The sequence below is a fragment of the Corvus moneduloides genome, chromosome 29 (genome assembly GCF_009650955.1).
Source record: "Corvus moneduloides isolate bCorMon1 chromosome 29, bCorMon1.pri, whole genome shotgun sequence".
Taxonomy (NCBI): domain Eukaryota; kingdom Metazoa; phylum Chordata; class Aves; order Passeriformes; family Corvidae; genus Corvus; species Corvus moneduloides.
The window spans coordinates 1,418,160-1,440,951 of NC_045504.1; the positions used below are offsets into that span (position 1 = coordinate 1,418,160).

The 22,792-nt window shown below is 58.2% G+C and overlaps 2 protein-coding genes across 19 annotated transcripts in view; one reads left to right on the top strand and one right to left on the bottom strand.

The window, feature by feature from the left end:
* Window positions 1-22,792, bottom strand: part of LOC116436186 (Fc receptor-like protein 4) — a 187,336-nt gene that overhangs the window by 86,612 nt on the left and 77,932 nt on the right. The window contains exons 5-7 of one of the 12 annotated variants that reach the window (XM_032093189.1): window positions 1,022-1,291; window positions 630-932; window positions 463-546 (exon numbers count right to left, since the gene is read on the bottom strand). The exons of 8 other annotated variants lie outside the window; for them this stretch is intronic. In XM_032093189.1, the coding sequence (XP_031949080.1) occupies window positions 463-546; window positions 630-932; window positions 1,022-1,291 (657 nt within the window). Of the gene's footprint in view, window positions 1-462; window positions 550-629; window positions 933-1,021; window positions 1,582-22,792 lie in introns of those variants that run through there. 3 more of the 12 variants (XM_032093188.1, XM_032093191.1, XM_032093190.1) reach the window with 3 other exon arrangements.
* Window positions 1-22,792, top strand: part of LOC116436193 (Fc receptor-like protein 4) — a 75,464-nt gene that overhangs the window by 22,938 nt on the left and 29,734 nt on the right. For 3 of the 7 annotated variants that reach the window (XM_032093209.1, XM_032093213.1, XM_032093206.1), the window contains one exon: window positions 10,992-11,222. In XM_032093209.1, the coding sequence (XP_031949100.1) occupies window positions 10,992-11,222 (231 nt within the window). Of the gene's footprint in view, window positions 1-10,218; window positions 10,296-10,882; window positions 10,904-10,991; window positions 11,223-22,792 lie in introns of those variants that run through there. The other 4 variants (XM_032093205.1, XM_032093211.1, XM_032093212.1 and 1 more) reach the window with 3 other exon arrangements.

Below are 22,792 nucleotides of genomic sequence, written 5' to 3' on the forward strand. Positions count from 1 at the left end.
CTGTGGGCTGGGGGGTTTATGTGGTGGAGGTAAAATTGAGCTCAGGACTGGAACCCCCCACTCACCTTTCCTGGTGCTTGCTGGTGGCTGCAAGGAAAATGTGTGGGGTGACTGCGGTGTCCCTGGGGCCCCTAAAAACCCTCGGGACCCCTGAGTCCACCCAGAACCCCCAAGCATCCCCTATGCCCCCCAGAAGCTCTGAACCACCCTGGTGTTCCCGAACCTCTGAGCCCCCAGAGCCCCAAGGCCGGGAGGAAGGGGGACCCCCCAAACTGCCCCAAAACCCCTGAAAGTACCCCCAACATCCCAACGCCACCCCAAAGCCCCCAGGACCCTGAGCTGGGGTCAGAGGGGGCTCATCCACCCCCAAGTCACAAACTGTGGGTGTCACCCCATTCCCTCCCCGACTCTGGGGTGCTTCCCACCACCCCTGGGACCCCCGACACCCCCATTGTCACCCACCCAGGCGGTGCCACCGGTGACAGCCCACAATGACACCCACGAGAAGGACCAGGAACAGCAGGGAACCACCGACCCCTGCGGCCACTGCTGGGGACAGAGGGGGACACATCAGGGTCAGCTGCCATGCCGGGGATGCTGCACCCACCAGTAACCCCAAGCGACCCCACCTGTGTCCCAGTGTCCCCGCGGTGTCACCGTCAGTGCCAGCTCGGGGCTGAGCACCCGGAACACGCGGTGCCCGTCCTGTCCCAGCTGGTTGGTGGCCACGCACTGGTAGGTGCCGGAATGTCCCACATGGACGTTGCCGAGCTCCAGGAGGGGACCCCGGGCCACCTCGCTGCCGTTGCGCAGCCAGGTGAAGGTGACAGGGGCTGAGCCCACCTGCACCGAGCAGCGCAGGGTCACGGGTTCACCTGCGTGCACCGGCTGTGCCAGGGCACCAGGGCTGATGGTGGCATTGGCCACGGGCACTGCGGGGACACAGATGGGGCTGGCACTTGGCCGGGGGGGATGGGGATGTCGTGGGTGGGGTCACCCCATTCCTGAGGGTCCCGCTCACCCAGGACGGTGACATTCAGGGGGACACTCTCAGCCATGATGTCCCCGTCGCTGGCCCTGCACTGGTAGTGGCCGCTGTCATTGTCCCCAACGTGGCGCAGCTCCAGGTGGGGGCCATTGCCCAGCAGCGCCCACGAGTCCCCCCGGTGCCAGGAGAAGGACAGGGGACCTGTCCCCGCGGCCACGGCGCAGCTCAGCACCAGGCGGTCCCCCAGTGCCACCTGTGCCCCGGGGGGCTGCGCCGACACGGACACCCCCGAGAGCGGGACCCCTGCGGGAAGGGGACACCAGAGGACAGTGAAGGACCCAAGGAAGTTTAGAGAGCATCGGGGGGACCCCTTTGAGGACGAGGGCACACAGAGATGTTGGGGGAGGCTTGGAAAGGGCAGGAATGGACCCCAAGGAAGGATGGGGGGTTTCAGGGAAGGGACACCTTGAGAGGGATGGGGGTACCCGAGGGAGGGGTGGGGATCCAGACAGGGATGGTGTTGCAAAATAGAATTATTGGGATCAATGAAAGGACTGTACAAGCAAAAACTCTGCATGAGAAAAAGACCTGTGTGAAAATAACAGGGCTGGGAACAAAAAGGGAGTTTTGAAGATTTACAGCTGTGTAGATGAGACCCGGAGAAGGGGAGGTAAACTCTGAATTCTTTGAATCATAACATAACTGTAGAAGCTTGCCTATGTAAGTCCAATTAGGTAGAAGCAGAAATTTGCTTTGATAAGTTTTAAGCCACTTAAGAGTTCACAAGCTGGTCCACTATGTAAGTGCCTTTGGATTGCGAAGAAACTGAGCTTGCTCTTCTCAACCACATTGGTTTTAGACTGCAATTTCTCCGCTCGCGGGAGCCACCGGGCCTTCTTTTTCAATTCCAAGAGTTCAGGTTTTTAGGGCTGGTTCAGTTTTTGGGGCTGGTTTAGGTTTTTAGGTCCAGTTCAGGTTTTTGGGGCTGGTTTAGGTTTTTTGGGCAGTTCAAGTTTTGAGGCTGCTTCGGATTTTGGGACTAGCTCAGTTTTTGTCACTGGTTCCATTTTTTGGGCAGGTTCAGGTTTTGGGGCCAGTTCAGGTTTTTGGGGCCAGTTTGGGTTATGGGGCTTATTCCAATTTAAGGACTGGTTCAGCTTTTTAGGGTTGGTTCAGATTTTTGGGTCCAGTTCAGTTTTTGGGGCTGGTTCAGGTTTTTGGGACCAGTTTGGGTTATGGGGCTTATTCCAATTTAAGGATGGGTTCAGGTTTTCAGGGCTGGTTCAGTTTTTGGGTCCAGTTCAGTTTTTGGGGCTGGTTCAGGTTTTGCCACCGGTTTAGATTTTGGGAGTGGTTCAGTTTTTGGGGCTTGTTCCGATTTCGGGGCAAAATCAGTTTTTGGGCCTGGCTCAGATTTTAGGTGCAGCTCACTTTTTGCCTCTGGCTCAGCTTTTTAGGGCCTGTCCACTTTTTAGGACCAGCTCACCCTTCCAGCCTGGATGGTTTGCAGAGCAGGGCTGGCTGGAAAGCGCCCCTGCAGGGGCAGCTGCGAGGGAAAGCAGCCCGGAAATGCAGCAATGGATCATTTTGTGCCTCTGCCCAAGGCACTGAGGGAGCCCCAAAACTCAGGCAAATGCCACAAGGATCTGCTCAGCACCCTGAGCGGGACCCTCCTCCTTCCTGAGCTGAGCAGGCAGAGCTGAACAAACCAACCCCATTTTTCCCGCTTTAATCCAAACGCTGCCTTTTGGGTCCAAGAAGAGGCAAAAGGGTCCTGTGCCCCCCCCAGCACTGGGAGGGGGAATGGGGAGGCCCTGGGGTGCTGTGAAGGGCAGTGAGGGACCCCTGGGGGGACTCGATGCCTCCCAGTGATCCCCAATTTTCCCCCAGGGTCACATCACACTCTCGTAGGTGGCACCGGGGTCCTGCTGTCCCTCGTAGGGTCCCGGCAGCTGCGCGTTGGTCACTTGTGGATGCCGAGGGGGGGCAGGGCCGGGGGACACCCGTGGGGGCGCTGACAGAGACAGCGGTTGTGGGGACCTGGGAGGGGGTGACACCCGTGGGGGACGTGTCCCTGTCCCCAGCCCCGTACTCACCCCCTGCCCGCTCGCTGCCCACGCCGTGGGGCTCCAGCAGCTCCCCCTCCTCCGGGGGGGCCCTGCGGGGATAAGGGGGGGCCTGAGGGGGTGTCTGGGGAAGGGGGAAAGGGGAGTCACGGCCAGAGCCCCCCCACTCACCTGTCCTGGGGCTTCCTGGCGGCTGCAAGGAAAAGGGGAGGGGGAGACCGTGGGCACCCCGAGACCCCTGAACCTTCCTGGGACCTCGGCAGCTCCGACCACCCAAGGGACCCCCAAATCCCCACTGGAGCCCCGATTCCCACCACACCCCTGATTCCCCCCTGGACACTCCAAGCACCCCTGAACCCCCAGAACTTCTGCACCACCGCAGTGCCCCCACAGCCCTCCGGTGCCCCCGACCCCCTGAGGCCCCACAACCCCAAGCCCAACAGGGAGGGTGTTAGGGTTTTAAGAGATCTAGGTTTTTTTCTGTTAAAGGAATTTTCCCCCATTCTGTTACTAAGACGATAAATCACTGGGTGCTTAAGAGAAGACAAAAGGGCCTGGCCACTCTTTTTGTTTCACCGGGGTGTGGGTTGAGTTCCCTCTCAGCGTCCTGAGAGAGAAGCTGCAAAGAAAGGAGCTGCTGGTTCTTTTTTTCGGCCGTTTTTCTTTCTGCTGGAAACAATGCTGGGATCCCAAAGCCACTTTCCCTGCCCTGCTGGAGGCCGGGCTGTGGCCGCCCTGCCCCGCTGCTGCTTCGAGCTTTTGCTGTGTTGTGGCCGTGCTCGCCCTGCCTGCCTGGACCTCCGGGGGGGGTTCCCCTTTTGGATACATCTCGACTGCCACCCGGGATTTGTGTTTGTGCCTGCCGCTCCAGCCTGCTGCTCCAGCCTGCCGCTCCAGCCTGCTGTCCCAGCCTGCTGCTCCCGAGAGTCCGGGATCGGCTGCCCAGCGGTTTGTGAAGCCTTTGTTCCATCCTTCCCCGGGATCCCAGGGCACCAGTGCCGCGTGCTCCCCGAGCTCGCTCCGGAGCGCCCCCTGCAGCCGCGGGGGAACCATCGCACCTGCCCTGCTCACCGGGAGCCGCCAGCGCCCCTGTCGGCTGCGAGCGGAACTGCACCCGAGGGGAAAGGGCCTGACAGCCAAGAAGGCTGGGACTGGGTTTGTGTTTGCTGTTACTGCCATAGTTGTTGTTGTTTTGTTTGACTGGTTATATACATATATATATATATAGTAAAGAACTGTCATTCCTATTTCCCACATCTTCGCCTAAAGGCTCTTGATTTCAAAATTATAATAACTCAGAGGGAAAGGGGTTATATCTGCCACTTCAAGGGAGGCTTCTGCCTTCCTTAGCAGACACCTGTCTTTCAAAACCTAGACAGATCTTGGCGCCCAATGTGAGGCCTGAGGGCATTAAGAGAGAGAGGTGAAAAAGGAATAACAGTTCCTGGATAACTTAATTTTGTGCGCTGGATATAGGAACCTTGTTAGGCAGCACTATGTGGTCTAGTTTACCCTGGTTCGGGTGGCATGTGGCCGTGGCTATATTCTTCCCCTTTGCAGCTCCTTACTTGAATATGGGTCCTCTGACTAAGGCTACCATTGCTGTTATCCAGCTTGCGCTATGGGTCGAGAAGGTGAGGAATTCATGGGTTTTTAACTTCCTCCGGAATGTGGGCACATGGATAAACGGCTATCACACACTGAGTACATGTTTTTGGGGTTATGTTAACAATGGTACCTTCTGTGAGGAAATGACACCAGGGGAAGTTTTCTCCCAACCCCTCAACCAGTTCTTTGGGCCCACCCCATCAATTTTCGAAGGGTTTAGATTCCCTCTGAATACTAACCATCTGCTGCTGGTAGGCCTACTCTATTTAGCACTCTAGGATAAGTTGAGATTGGCTTGGATAACTACCCAGACACCAGCCCCAGAGACTAGAGATCCTACTCCAGAGCCTGATCCTGCCCCAGAACCTGACACGGCCCCAGACACTAGAGATCCTACCCCAGAGCCCGATCCTTCCCCAGAATCTGACACGGCCCCAGACACTAGAGATCCTACCCCAGAGCCTGCCACAGCCCCAGACACTAGAGACCCTGCCCCACGGACTGATACCGCCCAACAGTCCACCTCAGAAATGGACTACCCAAACGGGGTGGGGGTACTGGCAAAAGGGATGCAGGAGATGTGCCAAGAGATGGGCCAGGTGCGCAAGGAGATGTGCCAGGAGATGGGCCAGGTGCGCCAGGAGATATGCCAATTGCTAAGGGAATATACCTCCTCAGCTAGTGAAAAACCCTCTTCCTGCCCCAAAGAGGGTGAGTCCGATGGTGCAGCAGTGGAACCCACGGATGTTACAACCGCCCAGGCTTCAGCTGAACCACAAGGACAACCACAGCCAGCAGCAGTCGCCCCTGTGCAAAGGAGGAAGTGTAAGACCAAATCAGTACAACCAGTTAATGATGATGGGGAATCAGGGCCCTCACAACCAGCAGGAGAGCCAGAGCCAGAAATCATCACTGAGTCCCTGTCGTACGACAGTCTCCGTGCTATGCGAAACAATGTGCGAAGGGGGCGTGAGCCTTATACAACCTGGCTGCTTCGGGTCTGGGACCTTATGGGCACAAGTGTGCAACTGGATAGTGGTGAGGCAAGGTATCTGGGATCGTTGACCCAGGACCCAGGTGTGGACCAGATATTTGTGAGGGAGCCAGGGCCCCTTTCTCTCTGGGAGCGGCTCTTAAGGAGTGTGAGAGAAAGGTTCATTCACAAAGAAAGAATGCAGGAGTACCATCATAGAATGCAGTGGAAGACACTCAAGGAAGGGATCCAGCAGCTAAGAGAGGTGGCAATATTAGAGGTACTCTTTGGGAAGGATGGACAGCATGATAATGACCCCGATAAGGTCAGGTGCACAATACACCACCTTCGTTGCAACGATTGATGCTGACAATACCTGGGAAACAGTGGGCTCTGTTGCCAACAAGCTCAGGAATTATGACAGCATGGTCAATGGCCCTCTGAAAGCTCATGTCTCTGCTGTGGCCCAGGACCTCAAAGAGGAGATGAAGGAGATGAGGCAGGAAATGAGGGAGGAGATGAGGGAGGAGATGAGGGAGGAGATGAGGAAGGTCAGTGTGGCACCAGTGCGAGTCACAGGCCCCCAAGTCAGAGCCCGTCGTCCCCCAGCTAGAGAGAGAGGGTACACCCCACGAGCTGAGCTGTGGTTTTTCCGGTGTGAGCATGGGGAAGACATGAGAAGGTGGGATGGGAAACCCACTTCTGTCCTGGCAGCGTGGGTGCGTGAACTCAAGGAGGGAGGCACTAACCAATGGGGTTCCACTATGGTGAAAGTAGCCTCAGCCTCCTGTGACCAAGCTGCCAGGTATTACAAAAGGGAGGATGATATGTCGGATCCCCTTGAAGGTACCTCGAGCATGTACGCCCAGGGAAAGAATGATAACCAGGGCTAGGGGGGCCCTGCCTCTAGCCAGGAAGAGGCACGGGAGAACAGAGTTTTCTGGACGGTGTGGATTCGATGGCCTGGCACATCAAAGCCACAAAATATGATGCATTGGTTGATACTGGGGCACAGTGTACTTTAATGCCATCAGGACATGTGGGGCCAGAACCTGTATCCATCGCTGGGGTGACTGGGGGATCACAGCAGTTGACCCTGTTGGAAGCTGAGGTGAGCCTGACTGGGAAGGAGTGGCAAAAGCATCCGATTGTGACCGGCCCAGAGGCCCCGTGTATTCTGGGCATAGACTTCCTCTGGAATGGCTATTACAAAGACCCAAAGGGACTCAGGTGGGCATTTGGGATTGCTGCTGTGGAGGCAGAGGGCATTAGGCAATTGAACACCCTGCCTGGACTATCTGAGAATCCTTCTGCAGTTGGGCTCCTGAAAGTGGAAGAGCAACGAGTGCCAATTGCCACCTCGACAGTGCACCGCCGGCAGTATCGGACAAATTGAGATGCTGTGATCCCCATCCACAAGATGATCTGTGAGCTGGAGAACCAAGGGGTGGTCAGCAAGACCCACTCACCCTTCAACAGCCCCATCTGGCCTGTGCGCAAGTCTGATGGGGAATGGAGATTGACTGTGGACTATCGTGCCCTGAATGAAGTGACTCCACCGTTGAGCGCTGCCGTGCCAGACATGTTGGAGCTCCAGTACGAGCTGGAGTCCAAAGCAGCGAAGTGGTACGCCACTACTGACATTGCCAATGCATTTTTCTCCATTCCTCTGGCAGCAGAGTGCAGGCCTCAGTTTGCTTTCACCTGGAGCAGTGTGCAGTACACCTGGAACCGACTGCCCCAGGGGTGGAAGCACAGTCCCACCATCTGCCATGGACTGATCCAGGCTGCACTAGAAAAGGGTGAGGCCCCAGAACATCTGCAGTACATTGATAACATCATTGTGTGGGGGAACACGGCATCGGAGGTATTTGAGAAAGGAGAGAAAATCATCCAAATTCTCCAGGAAGCTGGTTTTGCCATCAAGAAGAGCAAAGTCAAGGGACCTGCCTGAGAGATCCAGTTTCTGGGAGTAAAGTGGCAAGATGGACGACGTCAGATTCCCACCGAGGTCATCAATAAGACCACAGCAATGCCTCCATCGACCAACAAGAAGGAAACACCAGGTTTCCTAGGTGCCATAGGTTTCTGGAGAATGCACATTCCCGAGTATGGCCAGATCGTGAGCCCTCTCTACTTGGTTACCAGAAAGAAGAACAATTTCCACTGGGGCCCTGAACAGCAAGAAGCCTTCACCCAGATCAAGCAGGAAATCGCTCATGCAGTAGCCCTTGGCCCAGTCAGGACAGGACCAGAGGTGAAGAACGTGCTCTACTCTGCAGCCGGGAACAATGGTCTGTCCTGGAGCCTCTGGCAGAAGGTGCCTGGTGAGACTCGGGGCCGACCACTGGGATTCTGGAGCCTAAGCTACAGAGGGTCCGAAGCCAACTACACTCCCACAGAGAAAGAAATCCTGGCAGCTTATGAAGGAGTCCAAGCTGCCTCAGAAGTAATTGGCACAGAGGCACAACTCCTCCTGGCGCCCCGACTACCGGTGCTGGGGTGGATGTTCAAGGGAAAGGTTCCCTCCATGCACCACACCACCAACGCTACTTGGAGCAAATGGATCGCCCTCATCACGCAGCACACCCGAATTGGAAACCCGAATCGCCCTGGGATCTTGGAAATAATTACGAACTGGCCGGAAGGTGAGACTTTTGGGTTATCTTCTGAAGAAGGAGCAGGTGACACGTGCCGAAGAAGCCCCACCATATAATGAGCTACCAGAGAGTGAAAGACAATACGCCCTCTTCACTGATGGTTCCTGCCAAATTGTAGGTGCTAGCCGGGATGGAAAGCCGCTGTATGGAGCCGCACACAACAAGTTGCACGGGCTACTGAAGGGGAAGGTGGTTAGTTAACACCCGAGGCTCCACCAGCCAAGCAGGCCCTGCCCAATCCAAACCCCTACAAACAAAAGACGGGGATAAGGTTCCAGTGGTGCACATGAGAGGTATGCTTGGAAAAACTGTTTGGGTTAAGTCTGCCTCGAGCAAAGACAGACTCATCCGTGGGGTTGTTTTTGCTCAGGGAGCAGGTTGCACCTGGTGGGTGATGCAAAGGGATGGAGAGACCCGATGCATACCTCAAGGGGACCTTGTTTTAGGGTGAACTACCCATGGCTCTGTACTTGTATCAGTATCAGCATGTATATATGTATATAATTCGGGTGATGCATGTATTTATATGGTTCAAGGGGTTAAGTTTCATGTAACAGGATAGTATGGGAAAAATTCGGGGTGGATAATGTTGGGGTTTTAGGAGCTCTCCTGGGGTTTTTTTTCTGTTAAAGGAATTTTCCCCATACGTGTTGCTAGGTAGAGAAATGGCTGGGTAATTAAGAAAAACAAAAGACCTGGCCAGTCAGGGTGGGGTGCACCTGGCTACTCTTTTGTTTCACCTGGGTGGTGGACAGTTGGTCCCCGGCGTTTGGATGGAGAGGGAGACTGCTCTCTTCGGCTGCTTTTCCTTCTGCCAGAGAAACCCTGGGATCCCAAGCCCACCTTCCCTGCCCCGCTGGGTGCCGGCCTGCCCCGCCCTGCCCCTGCCGTTGCTTCGAGCCTGCTCACCCTGCCTGCCCCAACCTCCGGGGGGGTTCCCCGCTTGGATACATCTCGACTGCCAGCCGGGATTTGTGCTCGTCCCTGCTGCTCCAGCCTGCTGTCCCAGCCTGCTGTTCCCGAGGGTCCGGCCAGACACCGGGATCGGCTGCCCAGGGGTTTGTGAAGCCTTTGTTCCATCCTTCCCCGGGATCCCAGGGCACCAGTGCCGACTGCTCCCCGAGCTCGCTCCGGAGCGCCCCCTGCAGCCGCGGGGGAACCATCGCACCTGCCCTGCTCACCGGGAGCCGCCAGCGCCCCTGCCGGCTGCGAGCGGAACTGCACCCGAGGGGAAAGGGCCTGACAGCCGAGAAGGCTGGGACTGGGTTTGTGATTGTTTGCTGTTACTGCCATAGTTATTGTTGTTTTTTCGACTGGTTATATATATAATAGTAAAGAACTGTTATTCCAATTTTCCACATCTTTGCCTAAAAGCCCCTTGATTTCAAACTTATAATAACTTGGAGGGAAGGGGGGTTGCATCAGCCATTCCAAGGGAGGCTCCTGCCTTCCTTAGCAGATACCTGTCTTTCAAACCAAGACAGGGGGCTGCAGGATGGGGAAGAGGGGCTGCACCTTGAGGGATCCCAAAGGGGGATTGGGGGCTCCCAGATTGGAGGGGACCGTCAAGGGGAAGGGACACAGAAGGGACAGGACACCCCCAAATTTGTGCCCTGCAGAGGTCACAGTGCCCAACTGGAGATAGTGGGAGCCGGCAGGGCCCTTCCAGGACAGGGGTCCCCAGGATGTGCCACCACTGGGAGAGGGACCCCCCCCCAGGAATGTGTCCAGAGACCCCCCCAGCACTGCCACACCCCAGAACAAGCCCCCCCTGGTCGGGGTGGAGCAGCCATGGGACAGAATCCCGCCAGGATGTGTCACCCCCAGAACAGGGACACCCCCGAGGACAGGACCAACAAGGGCCACCAACACTCGGGTACAGACGTGACCTCACTTCCTTACCACCACCCAGGGGACAGGTGGCACAGGCAGCGTGTGACAGCCAGCCCGGGTGGCCGGGGACAGCGGGATGGCCAGGAAGGTGGTGCTGCTCCTGTGGGGTGAGTGCCCCGGGCACGGGCCTGACGCCCTGGGGATGGGCCCTGGTGAGGCCGAGAGCGGTGGGGAGGGGGCAGAGGGGGTCTGCGGGGTGCCCTGAGGTCCCCAATGCCAGAAGAGCCCGAGCATGAGGTTACCGGGATCGTGGGGTGGCCATGGGGAAAGGGACATGGGGACGTGAATGGAGGGACTGGGATGTAGTAAAAAGAACCTTGGGGCTGGGCCAGGTGTGAGGACAGGGCCAGGGGGACAGGGAGCAGGGACAGGGACAAGGGACAAGCACCATCAGGATGGGCCACGAGGCCAGGTGCCATTGGGATGGGATCATGGGCAGAGGGCCGTGGGGATGTGGCCGTGGGGACAGGTGCTGTGGGGTGGGTGGAGGTGACTTGTCCAAGCATGGGGTGTCCACAGTGTCCCCGTGTCCTGCCTCAGCCCAGGGTGACAGAGGTGTCCCTGTCCTCAAGACCTCCGTGCTAAACCGGTGACCGCAGGGGGACAGTTTGGGGACAGCCCCACACTCCGTGCCCCGGGTGCCGCTGTCCCCACGGTGCCACCCCCACCCAGCCCTGTCCCTTCTCCCTTCCAGCCCAGACCCTCGGCCTCACTGGTGAGTCCTCGGGGGGATGCCACGTCCCCGCCCCGCTGTCCCCATCCCGCGCTGGCCCTGGCAGGCTGGTGTCCCCTGTCACCCACAGGCACCCAGACCACCCAGCTCCTCGTGGAGCCCCCCTGGACACCGCCAGTGCTGTGGGACCGGGTGACACTGACCTGCCAGGGCTCGGGCACCGCCGCTGCCACCACCTGGTACAAGGACGGGCAGCGCTGGTGGCAGAAGGGACCCGACCAATTCGTTGTCACCGAGAGTGGCACCTACCAGTGTCACAGACCCGGCACTGGAATGAGCCCCCCCGTGAGCGTCTCCAATGGTGAGGGGGGATCAGAAATGTTCAGGGTGGGCTCCACTCCGTGCGTGGCTTCACACCTCTCATGTGGCGAGAGCCTGTCCCCTGCATACCGGGACATGCCAGTGCATCCCAGTGCACCCCAGTGCATCCCAGTGTAATAGGACCTTCATGGCAACAACAGTGCCATGGGGCTACCCCTGGTGTCCCTGGGATCCTCCCGGCAATGGAGACTCCCCCCAGATGTCCCCGGTGCCATGGGGACCCACCTCGGACCTATCTCGATCCCCTCAGTGCGATGGGACCCTCCTGTTCAACAGACCGGCTGGTGCTGCAGGTGCCGGCGCGGGTGCTGCTGGAGGGGGACACGGTGACACTGCGCTGCTGGGCCTGGCAGAACAAGTCAGTCACCGGGGTACGATTTTACCACCAGGAGAAGGATCTGGGGAGGCCCCTCAATGGGACAGAGTTGTCCCTGTCTCCCCTGCAGTTGCACCACAGCGGCCGCTACAGATGCAATTTCCAGATGGGAACCAACCGGCTGGAGTCAGTGCCAGTGACTGTGACAGTGCACGGTGAGCACCCCCACGGCCGCCACCCCAAATACTCTGATTCCCCCACTCTCATCCCCAGCAGGTTGCCCATCACCGTGTCCTCCTGCTGACAGTGCACAGTGAGCTCCCCACAATCCCCCACACCTCAGCAGCCCCTCCCCTGCTGGCTCAGGATGACCGCCCCCACCCCATCTCCTTCCCAGATCTCTTCCCGGTGCCGGTGCTGGAGGGTCCCCCCGAGCCCACCGAGGGGTCCCCCCTCAATCTCAGCTGCCTCAGCACCCCCAGCCCCCTGCGGCCCCGAGCCCCCCTCCTGCACCTCTTCTACCGCGACGGGCGGTTGGTGGGGGGCCCGCAGGGGTCCCCGCAGCTCCTGCTGCCCGCCGTGGGGGTCTCCCACTCGGGGAATTACAGCTGCCAGGTGCGCTCCGAGCGGGGGACCGTGCGGGAGAGCAGCGCCCGGCTCCGCGTCACGGTGCGCAATGAGTGCAGGGATGGGGGGCCCACCAGTCACAGCAGCCCCCATCTCACCCATCCCATCCATCACATCCCCATCCCAACCCACTCTGCGTGACAGCCGCTGCCACCGTGGGTCACAGTCCTGGGTGATGAGGACCTTCTGTCTCCAGGTGGAAGCACGCACAGAACCCCTCATTCCCCAGCAGTGGCTGCAGGGGTTGCTGGGTCCCCGTTGTTCCTGCTCCTGCTGCTGGGAGTCACCATGAGCTGTCAGTGGTGGCAACACAAGGGTGGGCGACAATGGGGTGGATGGGGCTCCTTGGTTTGGAGAGAGGCCCCAAGACTGGGGGGCCATGGGGTGGCACCCACAGCCCCTGACATGGTGGGGACTGAGCCCCAGTGACCTTGGCTCTGACTGCTGGGATCTTTGGAGGGGTCTTCAGGGACTCCTGGATCATTCCCCGGGGGAGGACCTTGAGGAATATTGGGGTGGCACTGCGAGCTGCTGGGGTCTTTGAGGTGGTCTTGGAGGGTTTTACAGGGATGTTGAGGGCTCTTCAGGGATTCTGCGGGAGTTGGGGGGGGTGGTGGATCTCCCTGCCGGGCTTGGGCTTCTGGGAGCTCAGAGGTCACAGGGAAGTCAGCGGTACTGGGGTGGTTCAGGGTTCTGGGGGCTTTGGGGGTGTTTGGAGGTCCTGGAGGGAGTCAGGAGTCCTAGGGGGGGTTGGATGACCCAGGGTCCAAGGAGGGTTCAGGAGCCATGGGGACCCCACAGTCATCCCCCCACCTTTCCTTGCAGCAGCCAGGAAGCCCCAGGACAGGTGAGTGAGGGGCTGTGGCCATGGACCGCCTTTTCCCTCCTCTGCAGATACCCTTCACACCCCCTTTTGTCCTGCAGGGCCCCTCCAGAGCCTTCAGGCCCCCGGCAAGAGGGGGAGGTGCTGTACACCCACATTGTAGGCACTGGGCGGGCAGGGGGTGAGTACAGGGGAGGGATGGGGACACATCACCCATGGGTGTCACCCCCCCACCCAGGTACCCACAACCAGTATCTCTCACAGGATCCCCCTGCACCACCCCACCCCAGGACCTCCAGGTGACCTATGCAGAGCTGCCAGGAGCCCACACACGGCCGTGGGAACCCAGTGACATCAGGGACAACAAGATGTGATTCTGGGGCCACTAAAGGGGCATTGGGGGCACTGGATCCCCCATTACCCCTCAGTTTCAGTGGTTTCCCAACCTGTCTGGGAAGGTGGTCACAAGCTGGGGGAGGGGAGCTGCATAGGGTGGCCAGTGCTTCTCCTTCCTCCTTCCAGTACCAGCAGGGGTTCCTCTCTCCCACTTCCAGTAGCCCCAGTGGTTCCCCACTCCCCATCCCAGTACTCCCAGTACCACAGCGACTTCCACATTCCGCTCCCCGCAGTACTCCCAGTACCATGTGAGGCTCTCTGCTCCCCTTCCCAGTGTCCCCAGTACCTCCCATTCTCCCTCCCACTGCCCCCACAACCCCCAAGAGCTGCTTGATCTTGTTCCCAGTACTTCTCTATTGCTCCCAGTACATTCAGATGTTCCCCATTCTATCTCCCAGTCCCACTGTACTCCCAGTGCCTCTGCATTCCCCCTCCCAGTACTCCCAGTACACCCATTGCTCCCCACCTCTCCTCCCAGTACCAGGGGGGCACAGGACCCCTTTCCCTGTCATTGACACCAAAATGCAGCTTTTTGGTTAAACTGGCAGAATTGGTGTTTGTTTGTTCAGCTCTGTCGGGCTTTAGGAATGGGATTCTCCAGTTTTGGGCTGCCACTGAAAACCAGGGGCTGCTGCTCCCTCGCCCTCCCAGTGGAGGCACAAAAGGCAAAGATCCCAAAGGGCTGAGAGAAGAACAATTTCCTGCAAACTGCACTGAGAGAAGGAAACCAACAGCAACAGCACCAAGATTCCGAATCCAAAGGAATGATGTCCAGGGAAACCCCCCGACAAGGAACAAACCCCAAACGCTTCCCCTGGCACGTTTCCTCCACCAGCAGGAACCTGGCAGGGGCCTGGACCTTCCTTGCTTTGATGGCCAAAGCGGCCTTCAGGAGGCTCTGGATTCTCTTGGCCCCTTTCCCAACCCCTCCTCTGCCGTGCTCCCCCACACCATGATGTCACCAAGGCCCTGGGGGTGTTCCGGAGCCTCCCCCTTTCCCAGGGCAGTCGGGATCAGTCCGTGGCACAGGGTGGGGCTGTGTTTCCAGTCAGTTCCAGGGGCTCTGGACGCCCCTCCAGGTCAGGGCAAACTGTGGCCTGCCCTCTGCTGCCATAGGAATGGGGACAAAGGCATTGCCAATGTCCATGCTGGCACCACTTGGCTGTCTCAGACTCCAGCTCGCCCTGGAGTTCCAGCATGTCTGGCACAGCCGCTCTCAGTGGGGCTGGCACTTGGTTCAGGCCCCCACAGTCCCTGTCAGTGGCCACTCTCCACTGGACTCATGCTGTGGCCATGTGGGGCTCTTGAAGGCTCAGCAGGTCTGCCTGAGCACTCCCAGCTCTCCAGGTCATGGCTCATCCCAGGCATGGCGTCCCGCAGTCCTGGTTGGTGCCGTGTTGCCGACAGGGCCCTGTTGTGGTGGCCATCACTCCCTGTTGTTCGTGCACCTTCAGCAGCCCCACAGCAGAAGGGTCGTGGGAGACCCCAGGCCAGGGATTGAGCTGTGGAATTCCCTCTGTCTCCACAGCAGCTCCGCCAAAGCCCAACAATGCCCTTTGGGGCTCCCTGAAATACCCGCTCCAGCACCTGCAGCCCCGCGTGCCACTCCCTCCTCCTGTGCTCGCTGCCTGCAGGGCTGTTCCTCTCCCAGCCCTCTGGCTCCTCTGGGCTGCTGCAGTTGCATTTCTGCCATGCCTTGGATTTGCCCTTCCCAGCTCATGGCAGCTCCAGGCCCGCTACTCTGGCCTGTTCCAGCACACGCCTCTAGTTCCAGGATCTGTGGGAGGCGTTGCCAGGGCAACAGTTGGTCCCCAGACATCGCGACAGCGGCTTCGGAGGCGCTGTCACAGTCGCTTCGGACACCCCGTGACAGTCCCGGCACCCGCAGCCCAATGGCAGCCAGGCCCCTTCCCAGTGCTCTGGGACCACCATTGCGGTCCCTCCTTTCCGCGGGCTCCACGCCGGGGTCTCTGCTCCCCCGCCGTCCCAGGGTCTCCCCTCGGCCATTTTGGTCCCTCCCCCCTTGGGGCTCCCCTGTGGGCTCCCAGTCCCTCCTTCCCGGCCCCTCCCACCCAGTGCCCCCCGGCTCCCTGTGCCTCACCTGAGCACCCTGCGGAATTCCCGGCGCTCCTGCTCCACCTGTGTGGCCAGCTGCTGCTCCCGTGGGCCGCCTGCTCCAGCCGCTCCCGCCTCAGCCGCTGCTCCAGCTCGGCCTTCCCGGCTGCCCAGCGCCAAGCCCCGGCCACATGGCAGAGGCGCTCAATCATCCCCAACACCAGCAGTGAGCACCACACAACCTTCCCGGCAGCCGAAAAAGCTCCTTCTGGCCACAGCTGAGGGCACCTGTCCCTCAAAATGTGTCCAGGGCTGCCTCAGGATCCCAAAATGCCCGCGAGAGGCAGCGGAGCCGTGTGTTTGTGCACAGGGATGCTTTAGGAGCACGGCTGAACTTTAGGAAGCCCAGCTCTAGTTGCAGCACCTCATTAAGGGTCTGCAGCACCTCATTAAGGGTCTGCAGCACCCAGAGCACAACGCGGGCATTGGCCCAAGCAGCTCCAATTCAGCCCCGTTTTGACCTCCCAAGCCACTGCTCCCGGCCCACGCTGCTCCTTTGCTGCAGCTGCCTTCTAAACCAAGACGTTCTTTTTCTCTGGGTATGCGCATGGGAGAAATATCTGCCAGATATTCTCAAGAGGACAAAAATACACAAACACATTAGGGATACTCAGGAGTCCTGGGGGGAATTGAGGGTCCAGTGGGGTTTCAGGATTCCTGAGGATGGATGAGGGCCCCTGGGACCTCAAAGTCACCCCTCCAGTTTTGCTTTGCAGCCTCCAGGAAGCACCAGGAAAGGTGAGTGGGGGGCTCCAGCCATGACCCCCCTTTTACCCAAACCCCCAGGATCTCCCATTCCCTTCCACACAACCCCTTATTCCCACAGGGCCCACCCGCAGTCCCTGGCACCCCTGGTGGAGGAGCCTCAGGCGATCTACATGGAGCTGCTGGGGCCGCACAGGCAACTGTGAGAACCCAGCGACATCTACGACAATCTACAATGAAAGCTGTGACACTCTGGGAAGTGGGGGGCACTGGGGGGCACTGGGGGTGCCCCCTCCATGGCTCCTGTGGTTGCCCATCCTTCCAAGGGACATGGTTGTGAGTCAGGGGGTGGCTGCACAGGCCAGCCAGAGCTCCCCATTCCCTCTCCCAGTACCCCCAGGGACTCCCCCAGCCCCTTTTCAGTACCTGCAGGGGCTCCCCAACCCCCATCAGAGTGGTCCGAGTACCCGCAGTGACTTCCCCATTCTCTCCCCACAGTGCTCCCAGTACACCCAGGGCTTCCCCATTCCCGTTCCCACTACCCCGGTCCCATCCTGCTGCAAAAAGGGGAGTCGGGGAGAATCCTTTTTGATACATTTCTTGGACAAAAATGAAGCGCAAACACGGCAATGTTGTATCTGAGAACTGTTTCTTGATGAAGGAGGGTAAGTGTTCTCAGCGAAGGGGGATAGCAAAGAGAGTAGAGAGGGGAAAAGAGACAGACAGAAACAGAAGACAGGCACAGCGTTACTGCAAGAACCCCGGGCGCTCTGTCGGCTCGGCAGATGCAGCGCGTCCTGTGCATCCTCCGCGAGCCCGCGCGGCTTTTGCGAGGGGCCGGGCACAATTCCCAAGCAGCTGTGGCAGCGCGTCTCCGGTGCTGGCGAACAACAGCTGCGGGCCGGCTGCTGCGGACCGGCTGCCATGGGCTGGTGCTGCGGGTTGGTACCGCCGTGGGCTGATGCGGCAGCTGGTTGCAACACAGGCAACGCGGGAAACACGGCGGCAGCCGAGGCTGGTGCAGGCGGTGCCCGCTCTGTCGGGGAAGCGGCCGAGCACCGGGCCATCGCAGCCATGAGCTGCCTCGCGGGAGCGGCGAAGCAGGGCAGAACGGGTGCGGACAGGGAAGCCAGGCCGCAGGGAGGAAAGGGCAAGGGGGGATGTCTTGGGGTGACTCGATGTTGTATTCCCTATCGCTGCTCTATGCCCAGAAATTAGTTGGATGCCTTTCTATGCTTTTAAACTGAGCCTAAGCAGAGAGAGAGAAAACTGAGCAAACTTCTCCAAGCAGTGCTTTTCAAGGACACAGACAGAGATAACACACTCTTGTTGTCTGCATTTTTTTTCTTCTGTGTTCTGCTGCTGTGGGAGGGGAGAGGAGAAGCGCCCTGCTTGCTTGTTCAGCCCGCTTTTGTGTTTCTTCTTCTCCGGAGAGAGACGGAGAGTTGAACTTTTGTTTTCCTGGGACTTCGGTCTTTTTCCTTTTTTCTGCTGGACTGTTTCCACATCAGAATACATCAGGAGGAATTTCCACCTAAGCCTTGGCCCTGGAGGTGGGCCCACCACCCCGTCCCAGCTCCAAGGATGGGGAGAGAGAGAGACTATGGAAGGACTCTGAAATTTTCCCAGGTTTTCCCTCTACAGCAAGAGGTTTCATTATTTAGCATTAGTCTCTTTTTTTTTCCTGTGTCTTTGTTAAAGAAAGTTTTTATCTCTTTCACTTTCCTTCAAGGAAAAAGGGTTTTTCCCAAACCTGGTGGGGGAGGGATGGTTTGGAACCTGCCTTCTCTCAGAGGATGTAGTTCTAAATTTGGCCAAACTGGCACAGGGGAGGAAGGCCAAGATGAGTGTATTGGGTTGACCCTGAGTTGATGGACAGTCTTTAAGACCAATTACGCTTCTCACAATTTACATATTTAAACCGCACAGACAGGCAGGACTTCCCCTTTTGTCGGAGCTCGCTTGCTGGGAGGTGGGGGGGCTCCGAGCCTCCCGGCCCCGCCAGGCCGGGCCGGGGCCACTGCCCCTTTCCCCCTTTCCCATCACTGCGGCACGGACCCTGGGTCGCTGCAGGGGAACTGTCCCAGAGCCGCAGGCAGCTAAAACCAGCCATGGACTGCTCACAGCTAAACCCATCCAGTGCGGCTTCTGGGGACAGGCGGGTCCCTCTCCTCTCCATGCGGAGCCGGCGGAGCCAACGGGAGCCGGCAGAGCCTCCTGTCTGCAGCCAGCACACTTCGTGCTGAACTGAAGAGGGCACCATGCAGCCAGCAGCACAGAGGGAGCGAGGCTTTCTCCACCGTAAAGCCTGAACAAGAACACTCTTCAACGTGGCGGCTGCAGAGTCAAAGAGAAGTGAGTCATGTGAGACGGAGCTGAGCATGGCGATGGGAGAAAAGAGGGCGGTGCCGCGATTCTGGCGCACAGCTTAAAAGAAACCTTCTTGCATGCCGTGGTAAGAAGCTGTAATACCACAAACTGTTTGTCTCTTTAATCCATTTGAAGAACATGGGGGGATGGAGTATCCTCGTGTGCCTGTGAAGATTGTGAAGAATGCCTATGCCAGGCTATATAGAAGTAGGAAGAGGCTGTTAGAGACTTGTGGCGAAGAAAAGCCTTTGTGTGCAGGCCAAAATAACTTATCCTTAAAAAGATGAATAACCCCATGTGATGGCCCATGTTTTGTAGTGTGAAGGAACTGTGAGATTTTTCATGGGAGAGATGTTCTACACACAGCAGATTGTTTGTTTCCGGGCGGATCTGCTGTTAGTGGCAGTTTGGGAACCACGTGCAACTGAAGGAAAACCCTTTTTTCCTTAAGCATAAGAGAGAGACTTTTCAAGAACTGGAACACTGACTAACATCCTATGTTCTGTTATCCCTTGTGTGAGCTGGGTAAAAGGAGAGAAGTGCTGGGGGGGGGGGGATTTGCTTTAATTTTGTTTTGTTCTTTTCTCTTTACTTTTAATTCTATTAGTAATAAAACTCTTTCATTGTATTGTAACTGTTTAAGGTTTGTGCCTGCTTTGCTTTTCTCCTAATTCTTATCTCACAGAAGGAAAATAAGTAAGTAATGAATATTTTGAACCAAAACCACTACATTTAATTGGTGTTTCCGCCCAGTTTCAAACTCAACCCACTACACTGAGCCTCCGAGCAAGCCCCTGATCCCTCCAAGAAATCCAAAGTAAATTGGCTCCTGTGTGAATTAACTGCTTTTATGTGCTAAGGTTCCTCCCACAGCCCCATTTCCTGGGCATTTTTTGTACCGGACATTTTTCCAGGCCTCTGGGCATCAGTCCCACCGGCCAGTGCGGAGTCACTCACAGCCCCATCATGGAAGCTTTCTCTCCCCTGATCGGCTGCCAGCTGAAGCCTCCCCTGGACAGGCTTCCCATGACGTGTAGAGCCCCTAGAGTAATTTTCCACCTCATGTGTAACATATGTTGAGGCATAAATGAAAATCAGATTGGTTCCTCTCAACCCCCATGCTCCCAGCGGCTCGGCAATCCCCCTCCCAGTGCTCCCAATACAGCAAGTGGCTTACCGTCCCCCCTGCCAGTTCCAAGGGGCACAGGACCTGGTTCCCTCCTCCTGCGACAAAAATGCAGCTTTTTGGTTAAACTGGCAGAAATGCTGTTTGCTTGTTCAGCTCTGACGGGCTTTAGGAACGGGATTCTCCAATTTTGGGCTGCCACTATGTCTTGGTTTGAAAGACACATGTCTGCCCAGGAAGGTGGGAACCTCCCTTGGGATGGAGAATACAACCCCCTATCCTCCGAATTATTGCAACTGTGAAATTATGGGGCTTTCAGGCCAAGATATGGGAACAGGAATAACAGTTCTTGACTATTGAGTGTATACATGTACAACAGGGCAAAGAAACAACAATGGCAGCAACAGCAAACAGAACCAGAGCCCAGGGCCAGAACCAGACCCCTGGTGCCAGAACCAGACCCTGATGCCAGAACCAGACCCCGGTGAAAGAACCAGAACCCAGGGAAAGAACCAGAACCCGGTGCCAGAACCACAAACCCGGTGCCAGAACCAGAATCTGGTGCCAGGACCAGAACCTAGGTGCCAGGACCAGAACCTAGGTGCCAGGACCAGAACCCAGTGACAGGACCAGAACCCAGTGCCAGAACCAGAACCCGGTGCAAGAAGAAGACACTCTTGCCAGAAGCAGACCCCCGTGCCAGAACCAGAAACAGAACCAAGTGGCAGAACCAGACCTCGGTGCCAGCACCATACCCAGTGCCAGGACCAGACCCAGTGCCAGGACCAGACCCGGTGCCAGACCTGGTGCCGGTACCAGATCTGGTGCCAGTGCCAGACCTGGTGCCAGACCCGGTGCCAGCACCAGACAAAGTGCCAGAACCAGACCCTGTACCAGACCTGGTGCTGGTACCAGACCCGGTGCTGGTGCCTCTCTCGCCGTGGGCCCGTTCCTCTCGCTGCAGTTCCGCTTGCGGCCGCCAGGGGCGCTGGTGGCTCCCAGCCGGGCAGGGCAGGTGCGGTGATTCCCCCCACCAGCAGGGGGCGCTGTGGCGCGAGCTCGGCCCTGTCTCTCCCTCACGCGGCGATGGCGGCGCAGCCGGCGGGAGGGATGGAAAAGCGGCTTCCTTTACAAACCCCCAAGGGCAGCCAGGCCCGGTGCCCCTCAGGATGGTGAAAGGGGCTGCAGGAGGAACCTGGGAGCGGCAGCTGGGACAGCATAGGCCAGTGGAGCCCGGAGTGGCAAAACAAAATGCAACAGAAGCTCCGCAGCTGTAGCAGGAGCCGCGGGGTGTCCCGGCAGGCAGGCAGTGCTGGGTTAGAGTGTAGTGAAAAAAACCAGAGCAGTGGCAGAAAAACGGCGGGGCTGGGCAGTGGCAGCCCGGCTCCCGAACGCAGCCAGGAGAGGCTCCCTCGGAGAGGGAGGGGCTCGGGACCCCAGGTTTTCCCCTGAGGCACCCGAGCAGATGGTGAGGGTCCTTTTCCAGTGGGGTCCGCTGTTAATAAGGTCGCAGTTCAACCGCTGCTCTTACGAGCAAAGGCTCACCCACAGTAAGGGAGAAGCAGAACAGGGCTGGACTCTCAATTCTCCCTGCGCTGAGCAGCAGCTCGACTGTTCCCTCTGATCCCCAGACCAAGAGAGAGCTGGAGCTAAGCCCACCCCTCACTCTCAAGCCAAAATCTCTCAGTATCTCTGCCCTTCCCAAGAGAAAAGCTCCACCGGCTAAGAGGCTTCAGCCAGCTGCAGCCCTTCCCCACACCTTGGCCACTTATTTTGCCTCTCTAAAGTATGGTCATTATTGTCTCTTAACAACAAATGGGAGAAAATTCTCGGAGAGAAAGAAAACAAAAGGAAAAATCCTGACCTCCAACCCCCTAAAAAGCAGGGGCGGCTGGGGACAGTGGGAGCCAGCAGGACTCCCCCTGCACAGGGCTCCCCAGGATGTGCCGCCACTGGGAGAGGGACCCCCCCTCAGGAATGTGTCCAGAGACCCCCCTAGCACCGCCATCCCCCAGGACAGGACCCCTCTGGCCGGGATGGGGCAGCCCTGGGACAGGATCCTCCCAGGATATGTCAGCCCCAAAACAGGGACCCCCACAGGACAGGACCCCTCTGGATGTGCCCCCCAGGTCAGAACCCGCCCCCCGTCTGACTCTCAGCACAAACGGCCTCTTCCTTCTACTGCCGGAGAGAGAAAGTGAAAGTGTTGGGGAGCACGGCCGGAAACCCCCATTCCCCACAGCCCCCAACCCCCTCCTCTCTGCAGCCCCTGCACCTCCAGGATCGCCAAGCCAGAAACTGGGGTGGAGGGAGAGGTGCAATAGTGAGGAAAATAAGGGAAAAAATTGAATAAAGAGAGGAAAAAGCCCTGGGCGAGAGCAGTGTCGCAGACTTGGAGCACCATGGGGACATTCTTTTGGGGGGGCTGTGCTGGGCCCTGGGTCACCCCAACATTTGAGGCACCCAGTGAAGGAGCTGTGACCCACATGCCACCCAACCGCTCCCTGTCCTTTGGACCCCCATTCACCATAGAACCAAACCATGGGACCACCATTCTTTATGTCCCCCTTCCTTGGGACCACCATGCCAGGACTCCCATTTCCTAGGATCTCCATTCCCCACCACTCCCCTACCCTTGATCCCATCCTATTGTTCCCCATTGCCCCAGGATCCAGAGTCCCACAGGGCCCCGCATTCCCCAGCCGGCCCCATCCCTGGGACCAGCATCCCATGACCCCAAATCCCTGGAGCCCACATTCTCCTGGGAGCCTCATCCCTTTGTTCCCCCACCAAGGGGACCCCCGTTCCCCAGAAGACCCATCCATTGTGACTCCCCCTCCTCAGGACCCCCATTCTCTGGACCTCCTTGGGGCACTGTGACCTCTGGGCTGCCCCAATCTGGGGAGTACTCTGTCCCCTCTACTCCCCCATTTGACAGTCCCCCCCATTTGGGAACCCCAGATTCCCCTTTGGGAGTCCCTAAGGTGCAGCCTGACCCTCCAATCCCACACCCCTCCAAGACTCTTCCGTGATTAAGAAGCCCCGATGGGGGTGACAGCAGGGGGTGAGAGG